Source organism: Haemaphysalis longicornis, unplaced genomic scaffold, assembly GCF_048455015.1.
Source record: "Haemaphysalis longicornis isolate Haplotype H1 unplaced genomic scaffold, Haemaphysalis longicornis Haplotype H1 scaffold_9, whole genome shotgun sequence".
Lineage (NCBI taxonomy): Eukaryota > Metazoa > Arthropoda > Arachnida > Ixodida > Ixodidae > Haemaphysalis > Haemaphysalis longicornis.
In genome coordinates this window covers 116,769,644-116,792,600 of record NW_027526460.1, presented here as the reverse complement: position 1 = coordinate 116,792,600, position 22,957 = coordinate 116,769,644, and the positions used below count along the sequence as shown (strand labels likewise).

Here is a 22,957-nt window from a genome sequence, read left to right as displayed (position 1 = left end):
ACTGTTTTTACGGCCCATCGGCAACCATTCCGTTTAATGGATGGTCCACCTGTTGTCCCTCAGACGCATGGCGTGTCTCGACCATGCCCATTTTCGCTTAATTCGAACTAGAATGCCTTCTACATGAGTCTGTTTCATAATCTATGCAGCTATTTCCTTATCTCTAAGCGTGACCCCTAGAACTCGTCTTTCCATAGCCCACCCTGATGATCTAAGTTTCCTTTAAGGTCGCTTTGTGAGACCGCAAAGTTCTACCCCGTACGTCATTACCAGAGGAATTAGCTTTTTGACTGAGAAAAGCAGTTTAGTATTAAGGATATCAGAATTTCTATAAACAGCAGCCAAACCTACGCTTATTCTTCGGGTGACTTCTTTTCCTCGATTAATATCAGCACTTACGACTCGCCCATGAAACACGCATTCGCTCACAGTTTTCATGATTTCGCTGCCTACCTAGAAGTCGCATTTGCGGGCTTATGGAAGATAAACTTTGATTTAAGGGGGGTGAATTTTAATCCTGCGACTAAACATTCCGAGCACAGTTGGCGAAGCGTGCTCTGTAAGTTTCTACGTGTTTGACTGAATTAGACAAGGCCGTCTGCAAACCTTACGTGGGTCAGACATCCCCCAAGTATTCGTACGCCTGTTTTCTCCAGTTCAGATTTTAGACCACACCCTGCCGACAGGCTGGAAATAATTACGGAGGTAGTGTGCCCCCTAAGCAGACACCCTTTTGTATAGGAAACTTTCAAGTTTTTAGATGGAACCGCGTTGTGGCCATGCATTAATCGTATATATCTTAGAAAATCACAATAACCTATCGACTCCTGAAGTGGGCCCTGAGTCCAATGGTTTTTCATAATCTGTAAATGCCATGTACAGCGGTTTATTAAACTTTGCACATTTTTCAATGACCTGGTTGATACTATGCCTATGATGTTGAGATGAATATGATGTTGAATACGAATCTTAAGAAGCCATTTTTTTAAAACCAGCCGTTCTTCGTGGCTGTGGAGGGTTTCAGGTCGCGCAAAAAGGTCGAGAACTACAATGAGACTTACATTGCAAGTTCTTGAGAGAAGGCTGATGGGTCTGTACTATTCGAGCTTTTTGGCGCCGCCATCCTTATGTAGAAGCGCAAAATTTGTGTTTGTTCACGCCATTGGTACCATTAGGGTAAAAGGCCCTGTGCGAATAGGCCTGCAAGCTTGGTTAACTTTATGTCTCCCCCAAAGCACATTATATCTGCCGTGACTCCATCTCGTGCAGCTTTACTTTCCTTTATTACTTTGAGCACCGTTGCCACCTCGTCTGTTGAAGCAGGCAGAACCTACCCGACGCCAGTGAAGACAAAAATTGTCCCTGAATCAGGATAAGAAGCATGCAATTTTCCACAAAACTCTTCCGCTATTTTTATTCCCTCATTCATAGGGCCGTATTGCGAATCTGTCCTCCACTACATGTGTTTCCTCGACTCGGCATGAGTGGACGATACCGCAATGATTTTGCACGCGAAAATTGCTTTCAAGAATCTTTCCGAGTGCATGTTTGGGTGTAGGAGGCATTCGCAATAGCTGGAATATCGTGTGTTTTTGCCATTTTCGTCCCCCAGTACATAAATCTTATTTTGCCAGTAGCGAGTTTCCATTAGTCGTTTTCAAACTTCCTCCGTACTGTTTCCGCGGTCGGTAAATGCATGCAGATCGGCAATCTTATTTTTGTTGATCAATTCGGACAACTCGGCCAATTCTGTTCGGTCTCTTGAAATAGATGTCAACATTGTCCGGCAGTTTTCAATAAAGTCGTTAGTTTTGTGTAAGAGCTTTGATTCACATTGGGATTGCTTTTCTCCTGGGGGTGATGCTGACTGATGGCCACATTCGTGAAATCATTGCTGATGGTGTAGACATCGTCGTCTTGATTGGACAACATCGAGAATTGGTTCACAAGTGGCACTCTGCCTTCTGAACTCTGAATACAGCTGCAATTCACGTTTAACTAAAAGCGCGTCCCTGGTCGCAAATATGGGCGACACGGAGAGATCTCAGCCCGGCGAACACAATTTTTCTGAGTAATTTTTCGAAGTTAGCCTCACTTCAAGTTCTTTATGATCGATCCCGAAATATCTAACACAATTTAAAAGAAATAAGCATTAGTCTACCATCAGTTATTATTGTTTTGCCTTTTCAACCCGTCTTCTCACCCAGGTGCTTAAGCGTGAGTTAGGTCAAATGGCACAGGCTGTGGAAATCAACTCATATTTAGGTGATTTGGTCAGATAGACAACCCGCCCCCTGGAATGGAGTTAGGGTCCCAAATACCAAACGCATATTTTCTAGTCAGTAAAGTGAAAAGCAACTTGAAGATTCGTTACATGCAAACGTGTGCTGTATATTTCATTTATTTGTTGTGCTTCAAAAGCAAAACTGACAGCCGATAAAGAAGCAAACAAGTGGGTTCAGAAGGGCACCTTTTTGTTGTTACACAGGCAAATCCCGAGGAGAAGTACCATGGCAAAAAATAGGCTGTTTTCTGAGATACATTTCAAAAGTGTAAATATTAATGCTTTTGATGTGTATTCATGCATCAAAGCGGCGCGCATAGCGTCCACAAGTCCATAAAGTGACTGGCGGAGGCGTAACCCCAGTTCTTGAGCGCATCACGTGATCTCCTCTGGAAGCTGCTCGGGTCTAAACAGCCAGCTGGTCAACAGGAGCGTTTTCGCTGTCCAAATGACGAATGCAAACATGACTGTCGTATTGAACCACAAAATTACGACTTTCCTGCGCGATATATTCGACGACGTGAAAATCTACGTCTACCGTAGAAACATGCAGGGGTTACGCCACTTTATGCAAGCCCAAGTGCGAACTTTCCCTTTACGCTGATTGCCGCCTATGCGTGGAATCCGCCAGTTTTCCTTTCATCTCGTTTTCGCCAGTGTGAGACAAAAGCTTACGAGTTTGTGTGTTGTTTTGTGAAGTGAATGAGGTATTTTTGGGTTGTTCGTAACGAATGCACATTTCCTATCCCTTGTGGTGCTGCTACACAATAGCGATACTACTAATCATGGCTATTTGTAAAAGCAAAACACAAAGCGTTATGTATGCACCCATATTTTTCACATACAAGCAGTCAAAAATAATGTTTTTCTAGTGATCAGTTTTTAGGCGCACCTTGAACAAAATCCTGGCGGCTGCCAAGGCACCAGAGTGCGCTCAGACGAAGTTGTGTGAAATTTTTTTTCTTGTGTTGTGGTATTAGTCACCGTCATTTAAGTCTTAATTGAACTCACCACACCTTTATGCCTATGAAGTCAAAAACGTGTGACGTTCACGTTCCTTCCAACGAACTACAAAACGTCATATCTTCTCTGTTAATCACAAATGGAGTGTGGCGCGCACAGGCTACTATTGCTTGCCATCAAGAAAAGCGACATTGTTATGTTCGCTGCATTTATTCTAGTCTTTCATTGCCGTCTAATAACAATGCATAATTATTACGCACAAAATGGCATACTTTACAAGTGGTGTGCTTTTAACTCCTGAAAAGACAAAAAATCCGCTGGAAGCCACTCTGGAAGACTCAAGTAAATGACAACAGGTAAAGTCAATCAAAAAAGCGTACTGTCAAGAAGGCGAATTCGCAAAGAATTCACAAGTTCGAGAACAGGACCCAAGGAGTATTGAAAGAATACGTGCGGCTGCAGTAGACGCATAATAAACGCTCGAGCGAAACCAGCTAGCTTAGGTGTACAATATATACAGCCCGCAGGCGTAGGAGACGCTAGTAAGAGTTTGCGGGGCTGCGATAGTAGTGCATTATGTTTATTTGTCATTAAAGAATACGAAAAAGATTTCTATATCCGATACGATTAAGCCTTATTTATTGAATTCTATTTTCCTCCGTGTTTTTTTTTTTCTGGTGAAATTACCAGTACCTCAGGTTGCGCTTCAACACTGCCATTTCCCTCACGGCTTGTGCAATCTACATTTTCCTAACCGTAAGTACACGTTTAAGACTTTCCTTGCTTTTTATAAACGCTTGTTTGTTGAGCGATTTAGAACTGTTTCCCTCAAGCTGACTTTTTACAAGCGTGCAAATTTGTGGAAGTTTAATGAAAATACCAGCTCATTGGAAAAGAACAAAGCGCGTTAGAAAAGAACAGAGAACCTGTCGCAGACGCCAGAAATTGTGAGGACGCGCGTTAAGCAGGCGGTCGTTTGATCCGCGGAGGAGGATCAATGAAAAGTGCCGCCATGGCTTTGGGAGCGATTCAAAAACACATATTCTGATGTGGAACACACACTCTCCAACAGGAAACTAGGGGCACAAAGTGCAATCAAACTGAATACACACGCGCAATTCTAAAAAGCACAGGTCTGCACGCGACTCAAAGGATAAAAAAAAAGATGCAAACGCGTTATTTAAATGATCAGCGCCGACAACGCAACTTCCAATCTTTTCTTCCCGCAAGCCAAGGCGAGGGGAATGATAACTCGCCGCCGAGTCTGTACACAAAGCAGCCGCGTCGGCGGATTGCCTCTAAAGCGCGTCATCCCTATTTCATATCTACCGCGCTTTCGAGGCGCTTTTTTAAAGAAAGTGCTACGAGTTGTGCCGCGCCTCCGCCAGATGGCGCCACGGGTCCCGCGACCGAGAGCAGACGCAGTGAAACATCCCCCTCGCGAGGGGCACGATCAAATGCAGAGCATTTCCGGGGGCGCACGAGAATAAGTAGTTTGCGTTACGTTAATGTTGTTGCACTTGCAACTGCTGACGAGAGAGCGCTCGTCAGCAGTAATTTGAATGAGTCAACGATATAAGGCGCGTTCGTAGTGTCCCATTCTGTGTCGGCTTTGTGGCGCAGTGGGCAGAGCACCATGTACATTGCGTTCCGCCCGCATGGTCGAGGGATCGAAACCGGGCGCCGGATAGTATTTCTTTTTTTATATAGTAGGGAGGGGTGCGGTGCGGACTACGGACGTCAACGCGGGTGACATCGTGAGTTACTGAAATGCTCTGCATTTAAACGAGACGACGCGCTCACGTCCCAGTCCGCTCGATGCTGCAACGGGGTGACTGCGATGAACCTCTGAGGAAAGGTCTCGAACGCGTCGGTTGAGCGTGTTGTGGCCCGAAAACGTGCCGGGAAGCACCAAGACTTTCTTCGTGGCGACGGCCGAGACGCAGTGACCGCAGCTCGGAACGCTCGACGCGCGCTCTCGGGCCTGGCCGGCCTAGGCCTCGTACCTCAACCTTGGCTCGGAACACGCCTCAGGAAGAGGCCACGGGAAAGAAGCACTCGGGAGGCAGCGGCGAGTACTCAGGGACAGCACCTAAGCGATTCCCGGTCCTCGACGCAAGCACGCCCCTGGCTTAATCGCGAACCGCCTCCCAAACGCACTATTCTCGCCCGTTCCTACAGCACTGTCCTGCTGCTGCCTCCACCAGCCCATCCTTCTTTCGTGCATAATGCCCCCCGTGCTCCCGGTGGTCTTCGTTCTCCCCATCTTCCACCGCCGTTCCGTCTCCGTCGTCTGCTAGCGTTTGTTCCGCGGCAAGGAGATGTCAGACTTCACAGTTATAAATGACACGGCAAAGCATGTTAAGGCATTTTAATTTTCATTGATATCCTGTGCCCGTGTACGGAAAAGTAATACCTGTTAGAAGGGATGAGACTCCTCACATTTCATACTACCTCCCTCGCGGTGCAGCAGGGAACCTGGCTACGCTTTTTATACGGCGAATACAAACCATGCCTCGGAATATTTTAGCCACAGATAAGAAAGGTACGTAATTCTAAATTTCTTCAGCCTTTGAGGTCTGTCCTTGCTTAAATATTTTTAATCTGACGTTTTTGTTTTCATTTTGCAAGGTTAAAGTCTAACTTCTTAATCGCGGCCACACCACATGCTTCCGAGTTGTACGTGAATAGGTACACCCACCAAATCGATATTTACGTTCAGCAATTTCTCAATTGTGTTTCCAAGGGCGTTGTTAAATAGCCTCAGAATTTATATATATATAATGATCGGGATTTTTAGTGTCACTGTCTCTCATGGTGGAAGACCTAGAAGTAGATACGGTGGCGCCCGTAGGATGTCACATTGATTGAGGATCTGCTCGTTATCACTGACATCTCATAGCTTCAAACTTCTGAAGAAGGGTCGTTGCAGAGGCCTATCTACCAGAACATTACACGTCCGTACGAATACCCTTTATTAAAGCGCTCCGCTCCTTACCTTTTGGTTCTGAATGATTCCGACGGGTGAAGTAAGAGAAATGGCGCGAAGTAAACACTAATGAAGGGTTGATTGGAATTCTTTGTGTATTCGACTTTGTAACAACCGTAAGCGTAGAATATTCTGATGTGCACGGTTTTCGCACAATTTTGCTGTTTCTTAGTACTTAACAAAAACCTCTTCTCGAAAGTACTTAACGAAACCCAGGCCCACAAGGTTGGAGCCCCAAGAGCTGTTACGGTGTGTGGTAGGAGGAGCAAAATAAACTGTTTTTGCGTAGTTAGTTTCTCTGGTAGAGTCTAAACCAGTTAACGCTTAGTGTATCAGCTCCAACCGACTGATGAACCAAAAACTAAATACTCAAACACATCGCAGGTCCTGAAAGGTGGTAATTGTAACTTGAATAAGGCTTGGTGTTGGGCTAGTTGGCATTGATACATCATGGATTCAGAGCGCTGAACTTTACAGGACGACCACAGAATAAAAGGACACACGAAACGGTTGATGTGCTACTAGCAACTGTAAAAACTTCTATGAACAAGACAATTTACAAATGCCCCTGCCACCACCTATCACATCCCAGTACGCGAGCGCCTCTTATAAAATCATACAAATGTTTTAGACAGTCTGTCTTCCTTGCCAGCAGCGAAACAGGTGGAGTACTACCGCACTCACCCTCGACGCCCGAAACCATACAGAATGCTTCACAGATTTCCCTTGTCACTCCGTCACGGGACTTAAAGAGCGGCTTCGTTTTTGGGAAATCTAGAGTGCATTTGCAATTGGCACAGTGATGCGCAAGATTGCCCTATAGCGCCGTCTGCTGACACAGCGCATGGTGCTCCTTCAGCCGGGGATTGAGACATCTTCGTGATTTGCCTATGTATGGCATTTTGCAAGTCAGCGGGACCTTATACACGGTGCCAACAGAGCACATCACAAACAAGCATGTGCGCTACTCCACAACCGATATCACTGCTAATGCCCTTTTTCTTGCTCTCCATGGCTTTCTTTGCAAGATTGCACATGCTTGCAAGCTCATTTGGCGCAGAACAAACCACCTGCACATCATGTCTGCCCCCTATTTTCTTCAAACAATGGGACAAACGATAAATATACGGTATCATCCCTGCACGTCTAGCTGGTTTTTCACACGTCGGGCGTTTTTCATTAATAACAACCTGGATAACCGTTCTTGAGCTAAAAAGTCGTGTTTTCATTCCATGGGCAAAAGCCCTTATATCTAGGCAACAAGGCTCATAAAAGGTGGCTATCCGGAATCTTTGATTGTTTCTGTGGCGGAATGTACGGTATCTATGTTGTTGTTATTGGAAAACACATGACGTGTGAAAAACCAGATAGATGTGTGGCGGGGATACCGCATATTCATTATTTGCCCCATCGTTTGGCGAAAACAGTGGGCAGACATGATATAGATGTGGTTAGTTCTGACTTCTGCGTCAGATAAGCTTGCAAGCATGTACAATCTTGTAGACAAATATCCGCGGCAGCTCAGTGGCTAAGGCGTTGTGCGGCTGAGTACGGCGACGTTGGTTCGATTCCGGCCGCGGCGGCCGCTTTTCTAATGGTGGTAAAAAGCGAAAACACCCGTGTGTTGGAGATTTCGGTGCAGATTAAAGACCTCCAGATGGTCAAAATTAATCAAGAGCTGTCCACTGCAGCGCGTCACATAGCCTGTGAAGCGTAGGCACGTTAAACCTTACAATCAATCATCAATCTCGTAAAAAAAAAGGCCGGGTACCAGCAGAAAGTGCATTAGCAGGCGTATTGGTTGTGGAGTAGCGCAAACGCGCAAGTTTGGGAAGTGCTCTGTCGGCGTTTTCTATAAGGTCCCTCTTACTTGCAAAAGGTCACACATACGTCAACCAGGACAATTTTCCAAAAACCAAGGTACTTTTTAAGTCCAGCAACCAAGTGTGACGAGAGAAATCTGTAAAACATTCTATATAGTTTCGGGGTTCAAGGGCGAGTGGGTTAGCACTCCGTCTGTTTCGTTGCTGGCAAGAGAGACAGGGTATCTAAAAACATTTGTGTGAATTGATGAAAGACGCACGCGTACTCGGATGTGATAAGTGGTGAAAAGGGTATTTTTACGTTCTCTTGTTCATTAAACTTTTTACAGTTGCTAGTAGCGCATAAACCATTTCGTGTTTTTTTTTAATTCTGTGGTGGTCCTGTAATGTTCAGTGCTCCATTTTTCATGATGCAATTGTAAATCTCCAGCATGAAGAAGCGTCGCTGCTCATCTCAGATACGGTCTAATTATTAGGCAACGAACTCCAACTACTTGTAGTAAAATATAAAAAATATTCAAGGCATATATTATGTTTCATTAATTATTATTCTTTCGTTTCTTTTGACACGACTACACCTTAAGTTGTGCGACCTGTTCCGTGACTACAAAAGAACATTTAGCACAAACCGAAGGCCCACCCAGTTTAGTCAACCTCTTTGTCTTGCCTGAGTTAAATATTCTTGGTACCATCTTGCTTCACTGAAAGAAATCTTTCTTTTGTTTTTACAGCTAAGTATTGCTGCAGTCTCTATATTGGCAGCATCGCTTACTCTTGGAACAGGTACGGTACCATGATGGTTCTTTGCTATTGTTAAGGTGCTCACAGAATTCAGCCAAAATTTGAGCAATAAATATGCTGACGGCATTGATGCGGTGTGGTAGAGGCAATGGGTGACGGTACCCGGTTTGGATGTGTACATAAAAAATAAACGATAACACGTTTTGGTTCATCTAGTTCCCACGAGATGGCGCTAGCTGCCTAGCAATTTAGAGGTTTGTGTATTTATTTTAGTGCAGAATTCGCATAGTGTACTTCTAAAATAAGCAAACTAGGTTGTTAGGAACTTTGAATGTATTTTTTTAAGTTTTCATATTCGTGCACGATGGCTTTTAAGCCCGTGGTTTATGAAGTTGTCAGTCCCGTAGAAATGTTAACAGATGAGTCCCACTTAAGAATTTTTTGATTGTACGTGCCTTGACTATTGCCTGTCTGGATTGCCTTTACCTCGTTGCTACGCCATTATGTCTTAGATGCGACGCAGCTTATGGTCGAGCCTGTTCCCTCCGCCGTTGTGTGGGCGCCATTGTGCGGCGTCCACACCCCCTTTGCGCATGCCTGGCCAGGCAGCGCTGATGATGATCGTGGCAGGATGCCCCTAGTGATTGGCCAACCAAAGAATCCATCACGAGATAGCTTCGCGTTCAACCACCGTCGTCATCTTCCCGTAAGGGAACCCTGAGCAGTATGCGAGGCATTCCTCCTATCCTCCCCGAAGCTACTCTCCTCTCCGGCATTACGCAACTAATGGCAACACCTGCGGCTTTGCGCGCGATAATGTAAAGCAGCTTTGGGTTAGAGACGCGAAGGGTAGCTGCTGCATACTCCGCTGGGGCCGCCACTGTAACTCCGCGGTATAAATGACGCGCGCGCGTGCGCTTCGCTCCTCTCATTCTCCTCCCGCAACGCCGTGATCGAACTGAAAACTAATGGGAACTTGAGTCCACCATTGGGCTGCTTCGCAAACTACTCAGGGTTGCCCTACGGGAAGATGGTGACTTTTTTTTTTAGTTCTGTCGCGAAGACGTTCCTTTGAGACGTCTTTTCGACGTCCCTTTTAGACTCGTTGAACTATGTGTGAATGACCATGAATGTTGTTTACTTTTTTATACGTTTCCTGCAAAAACACTTAGGCTGAAGTATGTAAAAAATAAATAAAATCTCAAGAAATTCAGACACATTTTACTAATGCGAAACATTGTTATGCCCGTTGTATAGCGTGTGAGTTCTTTACCGCCGAATATTTCTGTTTTTCTAAATACTGTTCGACCTACTATCTCCGTTTACGCTATTGTAATTATTACCGGTGTTATTTCCGACAAATCTGCATTTTTGTATAAATGAAGGGCGTTACACGGTTCGCCATTTTCGCTAGTTTTTTTTTCTGTTTTATTTGTTAGTTTTGTTTTTTCAAAATTCTGTCCGGCCATTCATCTGTATTTACGAAATTGTAACGATTAAAGTGTCACTTCCGGCCAATCTGCATTTTTGTAGAAATGCGCGGTGTGTATCATTCCCCATTATCGCTGGTTTTTCATAATTTTTTATTTTTTTGCTTTTTCAGAACTCTGTCCCGCAAATTATCTCTAAATATGCTATTATAACGATTTAAGGTGTGACTTCCACCGAAGTGCGTAGTGCTACAGAGTTCACGATTTTCACTACTTTTTGGTCTTTCAATATTCTCTTCGATCAATTTCACTTATTTATGCTTTTATAACGATTACAGGCATTCGCGGCGGCTGCTTTTCTGATGGAGGCGAAAAGCAAACACGCCCGTGTGTACGAGATTTCTGCGCACGTTAAAGATCCCCAGGTGGTCAAAATTAATCCGGAGCCCTCCACTACGGCGCGCCTCATCGCCTGCGTTGCGTCCGCGCGTAAAACCCTACACTCAGTCAGTCAGATTGCAGGCATTACTTCCGCCAAATATGGATTTTTGCTGAAATGCAGGACGCTTCACGTTCCTGGAAGGGAGCTTACTCGCAAAGAATGGTGTCTATTGAAAACATGACAAACGGCTAACAGACAGCAGAGTGAGATACCAGAGGGGGCCGAGAAAGAGTGCGGGTGAAAGGTTGAACATTACGAAGCGGAAGATTGTTTCTGGTAACTTTTACCGCTATATACTCGTGGCCAACAAACCAAGAGCTTGGCAGTGTTATGAATGGGGCCTTAAACTATATCGGTCAACTGGATGTAGTTAAATTAGCTAGGGCTAGATGTGTTTGAAACCTGCATATTTTAATTCACTGTAAGTTGTACCACAAAATTGGATATGTGTCGAACTAGGGCGAGTGTTTTCGCACGTAATATTTTCTGGCGCTCTGTTACTGAGTTTTAAATCGCTATTGCGTTCTTTTCTCTCATGCCAACAGTGTTCAGAGCGCCTCTTCTTTGGTGCAACGTGTGCATAGGATTGTGTGGAACCTTCTACACAGCATTGGTAAGTGATGCACACAGAAATAAATATTCATTTTTCGAAAAACAATCAACTGACGTTTTGTTCTTTAAAGAGATACCGTAATTTCCGCGCGTGTTTTTCTTTTTGGTAGCCTTTTCTTTGCACCATTTAGTGTTAAACTTATTGTCCCTGCTATTATCGAAAAGAATGTTGCAGGGAATCACCCCAATGTAACATAAAAACTTTAGTGAATAATAAAACTACTTGAAATTTTCTTAGTTTATTAAAACTTTCATCACCAACGTTACAATATAGACACCCGCAAAAAATGAAAATTTCTTTCTAGCATACGTTTCTCCGGCATTTAGAAATTAAATCAGCTTTAGCAATTACAAGTTTTAACGCACCCCTTGCTTATCTCTCGGGAACAAGCAACTCACACTAGATGCTCATTAAAAATTATCCCACCAGGGTGACTTTCCACTGTGTCCGAGGACTTGAAACCTCCGTTATTTAAAGCGCAATAACGCAGGTGTGGATCACTGGTGGGGTGGGTGTGTTTTTATTCTACCGAAACAGACCTCATTTCTTTCGGCCTACATTCGACGACGGGCAGGTTGTGTTCAGGCTTATTTGTGCCTGGTTCAGCTGCGCTCAATTAGTAAAACTAACGGTAGCCACGTATAGTGCAGAGTCAAAGATTGCAAGTGCATAACAACGTGTGGAGCCATCTTCACTGGTCTGAATGCGCGTGCGTATACTCGTTCACCTTCCCCGCTAGCAACACTATACGCACCCCGAGCGTACGCCACGCCGAGACCACCGTACAATTTCTTCCCTAGAAGCTCTACAGGGACCAGTCTAGTAAATTGTCGTACCAGTGCGCTGAACTATGGTGCAGACCCACTTTTATCGACTGAGATTTCCCTGAGAGCCTTTGAGGCAAGGACAATACTATTAGCACGGAGCACGGTGGTGTTCGGTAAACAGCGTGGCAAGGTACTCCTAACCTGTGTTTGATCCTTTTAACATTTCCCCTGCCTCAAACGCAGTGGAACATAGCCACATGTGCCATGCCCATGCTAAGATTAGGTGGTTTGATTGTTTTACGAGATTAGACTTCCGAGTACCATTTCTCGCTGTCGAGGGTGGCCCGTCAGCGCTAATAGCTTTAAACTGATATACCATTATCCTGTCCGTAAGCTATCGTCGATGCGCATAACATGATACGTATAAGTTTATACGAGTTCATCACAACGATAATGGTCAAAATTATAAATGATTCCCTATTCCAGGGTTCGTGGCACCTCAACTTTTCACCATCACAAACTATTCCCAGCGTATTTTTCGCCCCGTTTTTGCAATCCGGATCATCTGATATCAATTGCATGCCGCTGGAAAAAGTGTTGAGCAGCATGTAGTTTTGGAATTTTCACAAGTCAATGTAGTTTTCCTAGTCTTCTTTGCATGACCTCAGGTGATGTTGAGCTCCCGTGTGATAGCGAATCAAATTAGAATGCGTCATTTCAATGTTACAAGAAGCCGACAACGCCCGCCTCACAATACGGGGGTTCGATCCAGCCCGCAGTGGTTGCCTCTTTGATGAAGGCGACGTTTAAGATCGCCAGGTGGTCAAAATTATTCCAGAGTACCTTATTACGGCGCTCCTCATAGCCTAAGTGCAGCTTCAGTGCGTTACACCAGACAATCAATCATGTCCACCCAAGCCTTGACTTCTGCTACTGTAACATGATTGCAAAAGTGAATGTGGCTACATTGCTTTGGCAAGGACTTGCATGGGTACACATCACTGGAGGAATGAGCCAACATTTTTTTTTATAAAAAAGCTTGGCAATCCCCTTACGTAGGAGCAAACTCTGTAAAACGGAAAATAATTGGCAGATGTTCTGTTGCTGCAACAAATCGTTCTTTACGACGGCAATCATACCTTAAGGTTTCCCGCAAGGCGCTAATGCAGGACCAACACATTTAATGTCCGTTAACATCGTTCAGTTTAGAGCGAAAATTTCCACACTGCCGGCGGTGCTACTTCCGCGTCACTGAGAAGCTATTCTTGACTGGCACTGACCTTAGCCAAATTTTCCTCATCGATGGGGTGCTTAATTTTTGGTCCGCCTTTTCAACAACGCGGGAATCTTTAGGCATAAACGTGGTCGTTGATAATTCTATCGGGTTGTTTCTTATTTAATCTTGGGTCTTTTTCACTGAATCTCAGGGGAAATAGTTGGGGAATTTTGTCATACAGCGGGATCTGTGTTGAACGACGTAAAAAAAGTCACAGGTTATGTCCATTTTTACAGGTGAAAAATTATAAGCGTCTCGTTATTGCACCAATTTCAAAAGAGGGGTGGTAGTGCCTTGTTGTACATTCGAAATTCTTAAATGGCTTCTTTTGCGTCTATGTGGTTTACATATGTCACACTCACAGTGCATGTGCACAGAATTTGTCTCCCCGTTTTTTGCTTCAGCCAAAGCACCGGATTCATTGCAGTTCACGACTGAACTGTGACCATTTCACTTAAAAAAATATCCGGATGATAACCTATACCCAGACACCGTATGAATTCTTTGCTGTGTGTGCGGGGGACTTTCCCAGTACTTTTCGCACATTAGTACAAGAAACGTTTGCACTGCAGCTGTTGGCATCTGTCTATGTTGCGTATTTTTATCTGGAGACAGTGCAATTGCAAAGAGTCGTTTATATGCGCACGATGCTTGGCACGTAAATACAACAAATCGCATTGAGTTAATTTCCTCTCTTACTTCAAAACGTATTTGCACACAATGATTACGCGTGTTTCTGCAATCGTAGTAACATGTTGAGTTTGTGGTAACATATTTGTGTAAAAAGGAAACAGGCTTAGCATGCCTTTAGTTTCCTGAATATGCAAACTCCTCATGCGGAAAGCTTCACCATTAATGCGACTTTTTTCCTCAGGGAGGGCTGCGAGGTGTCGTTTGGATGGACTGCATGCAACTGCTTATTACATTAATGGCACCAATAGCACTTATTGCGAAAATCCTCGTCGACTCCTTATCTGAAAGCGCCAGCATCCAGCCATTGAATACCTTAAACTTCAAGAAATACTCTGGAAAGTAAGTACCAAAACTGCATCGTCTGCCGTGTACTTCTTACTCAGTGTACGCAATGCAAAACACTTGTGAATATAAATCCTAGTAATGACTTTGTTGTGTATTGGTTGACAATCTAAACACTTGGGGATTGCTTGAGCGGAACATGGCATTAGACTGTTTCTACGGACATAAAAAGAGCCCACCTTCCGCGACAACCTTGCGACAAAATCGACAAACAGTGCAGGTTGTATCTTACAAACTCCAGCGCAGAAGACCAGAGGCAAAAAAGGAGTAGTCACACACAGCGCTAATTTCAATACCACTTACGTAGATGGTTTCAGATCCGTTTATGTGGAGCTGCATACCACCGTGGCTCAGTGGCTAGGACGCAGTGCTGATGAAAATGAGGGCTCGCGTGATGCTCAGGCCTCTGGGTCATTTTATCGATAAATTGACCATAAAATGCTCTTGTGCCGAAACTCCAGCCCACAGTTGAGATCACTGGTTGGTCGAACCTACTCTGCTACTCTCAAGTACGGAATGCGGGATAGCCCCGGAGAATCTTGAATGATAAAAATTCTCTAATTTAGATTTCCCACAATATTTTAACAGCAACGGAAATTTAGGAAACTATGGTGTTGCCAGATAAAGCAGATTCTTAGTTCGCAGGTCGTTTCCTCCAGTCGCATCGACACTAGCGTTCACCCCCAACGCAGATGAATAACTAATAATAAAAATAAGTCCTTCGATGTTTACACATTCAATGTCTTTTCCGACATTTTATTTTGGAGCAGAGTGAAGGAAAAGATTATTTGAGGAAACATACATACCGCATTTTTTAAAGTTAAAATATGACGTAAACAAATTTTCCTGCATTTCTTTGGACAATGACTGCATTGAGGTGGCATTTGAGGATTTCGCTTTAAAAGTTGCTGCCAGCGTACCGAATAACACTATGATAACTACAATGATGCTAAGGACGATGAAGACAAGAAAGAAAATTAATAGTGTAGGCGTGTGGACACTAAATATGAAGAAATCAACATAGATAAATAAAACTTCTAGGTCTTAAAGAGGTAGTGTGAAAGACCATGTAAGTTAAAGACGCGCGGAGCTGTCGCCGTAGACTAAAAAACTCTGACGACATACAGCAGTTTCTATCTGAATACATTTTCAAGAACTTGTTTTTGAGCCTCACAGACAATTACGGATATAATTCTTGCAGCCGCACTAAAGGCAGACACGGGAAAGTGCGATTGGCTTCCATAATTGTTTAACATCTGCATGCGTATGTGGACTCTTGCGTTGTCTTTTCAAATTTGTTTTCAGAAAAAGAGCTCACAGTCGCGGTAACGTTATAGGGCGGTCGAAGATGATGCTTAAATACATATACTAGCCGACATTATGCTGCGGTGTATAAGGTTCAATGTACATTTTTGACCGCTGGAATGTGAAGCAGAGATGAGGAGCACCGTTTTCCAGTGGAATTTCAAGTCTCTTAAAAATAGCTTGAATGGCCCATAATTTCTATAGTCCCCCAAAATGTTCTTCTGCTACAATCACAGTTAATTCATCAATTTATTTAGCTTGAATTTTAACACAGATATCAATCGGTAATATAATTTTTCTAGCATTGCTGGCTGCGAAAAACTGACACGGAAAGCAAGAAATGACCAACAAATATAATCCTCTAAATAAATTTGCATAGAACGAGACAAAGCCGTTTACCTACGACGGAGACAACATACTCCATTAAAAACAATCAAGGGTAACTTTGAACTGCTTACAAGAATGTCGCACGAAGTTTGCACAAAATTGTCACCGGAAGGTCAGAAAACTGTTTTTCACTTCCGAAGCGCCCAACCATTCACTGTATCGCTATGCGAACAAAATGAAGGCATGCTATTTATAAGGGACAAGGAAACACTTTTCTAGTTAGCCTTAATATTGTAAAACAAAAAAGATGAGATGCATGAGTGAAATTATAGCGGTAACAATATAGCTTGAACCTATAGTAATCGGCCATCAAAAGGTGCCAGCGGAGAAAACGTCGGCGAGTACGCTATGTACAACTGAAGTTTAGGTTAGGCAGGAAGAGGAAAGGTCCGCCAGGTTCTCGCAGTATTTATCACGCACATGGGTAGACTTAGGAGTCGCTTCGTTTGAGGCTACTTTTTGTAAATTATCCCTTCACGCTGTATTCAGAACGAAAAAATTCCGAATAATAATATCATTATAACAACATGGTGAACTAAGAACTTCCTCCATAGATGCGTAAGCGCGTTTCTTCATTGTGCTGACACAATGTTACCAACTATTATGCGGCCAATGATGTTGGTGCTTCAGAGCGTGCCACTGCTGCTAGCAGAGCAGTTTAGGGTTAAAACCTTTCATGGTCATGTCCATAAAAACGTGCCGGAGGCACGTTTTTATTGGCACGTCTTGCCTATTAGCACGTCTTGACGTTTTAGGCACGTCTTGCCTAGGCCGGGTGAGCAACCGCTCTACACTGCCCTATACAGTTTGTGTTGACAGGAGCAACTTTTAGGCGCCAGGCGGGGTGGGAGAGTGGGGCCTACCGTGAATGATAATCGCTCTTGTTTATGAAGTCTCTGCGTACACCTAGTGCGTATTTATGCGTAGACCTATGAGAGGTCACTGGAAATGTAAATTAACAAAACAGAAGCCGTGTATAAGACTGTACTGTGCGTCCTAGAGATGCTCAAATTTTGCCATAGCTGTGTAAGACAATAGTGTATCGGGTTTAACTCTTGTAGCATAGTCATCACGAGTGAAAGAAATGACTACGTACACATTGTTTCGTGAAAGTTTGCCTGTCGTCTAGCTATATCTACTGAATGACTGGGTTCATCCTGTTGCTTGCTCTGAAAGAACCTACAGACATCACAGCCATCGTGCCTTCGATGACCAGACTAAGGGGCCCAGCACCGCCGCAGCAGCCGTTAGAACTTCGGATATCACGTTGTTTTCTTCCGCCGAAGCGCACCCAGAGAAGGCCCAGCCGGCTCTGAGCAAGCAAGTAAAGCGATAAGAAAGGCGCAACTTGCCTGTCGGCGGCTGAAAATCACGTGTGAGGGGGTGAGGTTTTTGATAGATGTAGCATAGCAGAGCTGTACCTCTAAAATATTATGCTCACCAAAAGGTCAAGGGACTTACCAATAAACGGCACTTTTTGTACCTCTTTGAATAAACACACCGCGAAACTCGCCACAAAAATGTCTGCAGCTATACTATTCTACCCTTTGTTTGCTCAGAATGCTCTCAAAAATTTCAGGCGAATTTTTTTTATGGCGCTTTGGCCTGCCCGAGCATGATGATTACGAATGTCTGACAGATTTGCGGAAACTTGAATTCACGTTCACAAACCTTCCTCACCTTCCCTGCCTCCCCGTTTAACCTTCCCACAGCTCCAAACTCACGCAACCCTCTCTTCACTCGACCTTTCTAGGTGTTCGAGAAAGAGCGAAAAAGAAAGAGGGACAGAGAGAGAGAGAGAGAGAGAGAGAGAGAGAGAGAGAGAGAGAGAGAGAGAGAGAGAGAGAGAGAGAGAGAGAGAGAAAAAGAAAAGGAGAAAAAGAGAGAGACAGAGAATAAGAATGAGGGAGAGAGATTATCCACGGCTTGGTCAAGGCTGGAGGGTGTGTCGGGGGCCCAGAGGTCCTCCGCGACCTGATGGACCCTGGATACAACGGTGGTCTGGGTCTCTAGGGTCGACCTCCGCAGGGCCTGTTACCAGTATGGGTTCGACAGATAGCCTTGCCAACCTCTGATCTCGCAGTAGGCAGACTACCACACCACGCACTCTGAAAACATTCACATGTTTTCCCAACCACTATATACTGTTACTGTGTTATATGCTAGCACTTTCGGTGCCCTTTCTTCACTAACAGTTTCAGCTTGGATTTTACAAGCGACGAAAACATGTGGTCCTGCTTCTGGGGTGGATCAGCCATAGCCTTGTGCCGGCTATGCTTTGACCAAGTCGTTGTTCAGAGACAACTGGCGTGCCGAACGCTGGAAGACGCGAAAAGGTACTTCAAAAACTGCGTTTTTTCGTTTTATCATTGTGTGATGTATTAGCCACAGTTTTACTTAGTAAACTTAAGATAATTTTATATAATTGCCTCTTAAACTAGGCTAAGTTCACGGCTTGGCATAACTACCAACCAAAATTGTGTCTTCCGTAGATCAAGGGAAAAATAGTGAAAACGTATTGCAGAAAAGTCACTTTCTTCATTTCGAGTTGGCTTAACCTGCAGATGGTACTATCTTACGTGCCTCGGAACTGGTGAAAGCACGGGAGGGAATAAAGCAAATGCTCGTCTGACAGAAGCGTTTTTTATGACTTTTTATTCCTACAAATGGTCAATTCGAATGAGGGTACGCCATGTTCGTCGTCATGATTTATCTACCGTTCCACCGCGCTGTTACTGATTATGTGTTTCTCCTCTAATGCTTGACACTGCGGTGGCAGTGTTTAAAAATTGGAAGTTTCCTAATTGTGAACATATTTGCGCCGTAATTTTGTGAATTTCCTACACCGAATGTAGTCTTAGTTTTTGAGGTACGCTTTAAAATAAACAGGTTAAAGGTTGCTGGGTGTCCTATCTCATGGGTGTTGGCTTTGCTGTTACTGAAAGCAGGGCCAAAATTTAAAACAATTTTACTGGCAGACATCAGGGCGATTTGTTAGGGCCTTGGTTCATTTGAACATCCCATGCCTACAAAAACAAGACTTTTCTCCAAGCTTGGCATGTATCATCAAGCATGCGTGCCAATTATCAATGTAAGTTTTAGCGTCCACAAGCTTCGGCTACGACCCATTCAAGAATTTATGCATGAAGTTGTGAAATGTCAAGCCTCAAGGCGGCTTCTCAGGATGCACCTAAAACTTTTAAAGTCGGTTCCTGTCTTTATTCGGCAAACCTGGTGCGGCAAAATTCAGGCAGCACAAGAATGCCGCCACCATTTTCTACTGCAAAAAAACTCTTTTTACCATATACATGCCGGGTGGTATGAGTACATTATGGAACCAATACGCCAGTTATTGAGCGCAGCAGCGCATTTCCTTGAATGAAACCACTGAGCCAGCCTAACGTATTTGCAATATGCTTGAGCAAAGCTCATTTTGGAAGCCAGAGCATACTGCAGAGCAACACCAAGATGTTCGATCAAGAAAATAGAGTTTATTCGCGTAGATGTGCAATTTTTGTTTGCATGTTTTTTAACTACTCAATAATGTTTTCTTTATTTTATTTGCACTGTGTATATAAAGGAACTTATTCAGATATGGCATCAAAATTGAAATTACCAGCGCAACAAAACTTGATTGCCTGTATTACACTATACTGAAAATCTACTATGTCAGGTATTGCTATGTACAAAACAGGCATGCCAGTCAGTGCACAGCAAATATTTACACCTCATCTAACGTTTCGCTACGGTTGCCACATCGTCGAATATTCTAACAGTCACTAGCTTACCATGAGAGTCTCAGATGCATATTACCAGCGAAAAAACAGACAGGGACGAGGAAAGAAGCAGACGGGACACTCGCTAGACTTCAACTGAAAAGTTTACACAAGAAACACGTAATATATGAAAAAGCCAACAGACAAGGATGATAGACCTTGCAAGTGATAAAAACAAACAAAAGAGATAAAACCGTCCACAATCTTAAATGCGTACGCCCCACACAACCAAATTACACCCCGCGCATGCGGCCTTGCAAAAAATTCAGCTCTTTTGCCGTCAGAGCGATGGAAGGCTTACTGATACAGTTAACTGCCTCCTTTTTAATATAGAAAGCCTCAGAAATTTCGCGCTTTGCTTGGTCGCGCCCGCTATCTAAGACACGTGTAGCGCCAAATGCTGGAACACAACCAGGACACCGCCTACAATGGTCGGCCATGTGGCCCCCCCCCAGCAAGCGATGAAACTGCAGCCCGATGCTCCCTCAGACGGTCATTTATACATCGCCCCGTCTGCTTTACATAGCATTTGCCGCAGGGCAAGGGAATGCTGTAAACAACGCCAGTTCTGCAGGGAACAAACCTGGTGGCATGCTTTATTGTGCAGCCTTGCCTCTTATCTTCATTGACAGCTGGGCACATCCGCAACAGCTTCCCAGGGGCAGTAGCCAGTACATTTACACCGCATTTTTTGCCCACTTTTTTCAAGCGGTGTGTGAGCTGATGAACATATGGTACTGCTACCCTCCGCAACCTAGGCTGGCTGTCGGCGTCTCCTTTTGGAGAACTAGTACCCGCCTTAACCTTTTTATGAGGCTTTCAGCCACAGAGGCAACCAGTTCACGGGGGAACCCAGAACATGTCAGGCGGGCCACCTGCGCGTCCATACTTTCAGCAACCCTGTGGCGGCATGACTTGTCCAGGGAGCCGCGCAGACAGTTCATCGCTATACCGCGCTTTACCACCTTTGAATGCGCCGAACCGTAATTTAAAATCTGCTTTTTAGATCGAGGTTGGTATGCCCAGCAAATGTGCTTATCACGCAATTGTAGGTTCACATCTAAAAACTGTATACTGCCATTCACTGGCACCTCATGAGTGAACCTTAAGCCCTTTGAGCTATTCATAAAAATTTTTAACACTCGTTCTACCACAAGCTGTCTGTCCCGACTACTGTCCCCTTTTACAAAAACAATGAAGTCGTCAACGTATCTAAAACATTTCACAATATCACGGTCAAAGCACGCTTCAATACGTTTGTCACAGGAGGCTAAAAATATTTCGCAAAGCAAAGGGGCAATGCACGAACCAATGCACACACCCTCCTTCTGCACAAAGTACCTGTCCTTAAAGGAGACAAATGTGGAATCGAGGTAAAAGGTTAAAAGGATCATAAAATCATCAATGGACAACCCGCTAGCATTCTGGAAGGCGATTGGTCCACTTTCTTCAATTAAAGTCCTCACTGTGTCAACCATTTCCCTTTGAGGCACACTGTAAAACAAATCCTCAACGTCTATAGAAAAGGCAAAATCGGCTCCAGTGCTGTCCGATAGTGTTAAAAAATCCACTAACTCAAGCGAATTCCTGATACGAAACGGATCTTCGAAGGAGAGCCTGTTTAAATGCTTTTGAAGAAATTTAGACAAAACACCCTGCCACGACCCTTTCTCAGAAAAAATGGCCCTTAGGGGCAAGCCTTCTTTGTGGGTTTTAACGGAAAAGAATATTTTTAAACAGTCCAACTTAGCATTCACTATGCCTTTTTGTAGAGGAGGCAGGTTCAATTTTTCGCACAGGTAGGCTGCGTCTTTTTTAACATGTGTCTTTCGCCGGCCGAAAACGATAAAGTTCTTATCCAAAGCTTGACTAGCTTTTTCCTCGTACACTGAAAGAGGCATAACAACAAAACCACCTTCTTTATCAGCTGTGAGCAAGGCCAGTTGTTCATCTCGCAAGAAGTCAATTGCCCTTTTGACACACAACGGTTTACTTTTTGTTCCAAGTTTCTTAGCAGTAAGGCAATCAACGCCTTCAGAGATACACCGTTCTGTAAACCGTTGTGTGTCAAAAGGGCAATTGACTTCTCAAAAGGGCAATTGACAAAAGGGCCACAGGGTTGCTGAAAGTATGGACGCGCAGGTGGCCCGCCTGACATGTTCTGGGTTCCCCCGTGAACTGGTTGCCTCATAAAAAAGGTTAAGGCGGGTACTAGTTCTCCAAAAGGAGACGCCGACAGCCAGCCTAGGTTGCGGAGGGTAGCAGTACCATATGTTCATCAGCTCACACACCGCTTGAAAAAAGTGGGCAAAAAATGCGGTGTAAATGTACTGGCTACTGCCCCTGGGAAGCTGTTGCGGATGTGCCCAGCTGTCAATGAAGATAAGAGGCAAGGCTGCACAATAAAGCATGCCACCAGGTTTGTTCCCTGCAGAACTGGCGTTGTTTACAGCATTCCCTTGCCCTGCGGCAAATGCTATGTAAAGCAGACGGGGCGATGTATAAATGACCGTCTGAGGGAGCATCGGGCTGCAGTTTCATCGCTTGCTGGGGGGGGCCACTTGGCCGACCATTGTAGGCGGTGTCCTGGTTGTGTTCCAGCATTTGGCGCTACACGTGTCTTAGATAGCGGGCGCGACCAAGCAAAGCGCGAAATTTCTGAGGCTTTCTATATTCAAAAGGAGGCAGTTAACTGTATCAGTAAGCCTTCCATCGCTCTGACGGCAAAAGAGCTGAATTTTTTGCAAGGCCGCATGCGCGGGGTGTAATTTGGTTGTGTGGGGCGTACGCATTTAAGATTGTGGACGGTTTTATCTCTTTTGTTTGTATTTATCACTTGCAAGGTCTATCATCCTTGTCTGTTGGCTTTTTCATATATTACGTGTTTCTTGTGTAAAGTTTTCAGTTGAAGTCTAGCGAGTGTCCCGTCTGCTTCTTTCCTCGTCCCTGTCTGTTTTTTCGCTGGTAATATGCATCTAAGTCAACACCAACTAGCCCAACTTTCAGCCTTAAATGAGAGTCTCGCATGAACACGTGACCACATTTAAAGGATTTCTTTTCAAAGACTGGCGATGCGGTAAAATACATAAAGCGGTCGTCATTACGTGCAAGGCTGTGTCAGCACAG

The 22,957-nt window shown here is 44.3% G+C and overlaps 1 protein-coding gene across 2 annotated transcripts in view; it reads left to right on the top strand.

The window, feature by feature from the left end:
* Positions 1-22,957, top strand: part of LOC144151707 (sodium/iodide cotransporter-like) — a 78,435-nt gene that overhangs the window by 16,177 nt on the left and 39,301 nt on the right. For both annotated transcript variants that reach the window (XM_077682827.1, XM_077682828.1), the window contains 5 exons: positions 3,938-4,003; positions 8,791-8,842; positions 11,218-11,285; positions 14,203-14,360; positions 18,251-18,391. In XM_077682827.1, the coding sequence (XP_077538953.1) occupies positions 3,938-4,003; positions 8,791-8,842; positions 11,218-11,285; positions 14,203-14,360; positions 18,251-18,391 (485 nt within the window). The remainder of the gene's footprint in view (positions 1-3,937; positions 4,004-8,790; positions 8,843-11,217; positions 11,286-14,202; positions 14,361-18,250; positions 18,392-22,957) is intronic.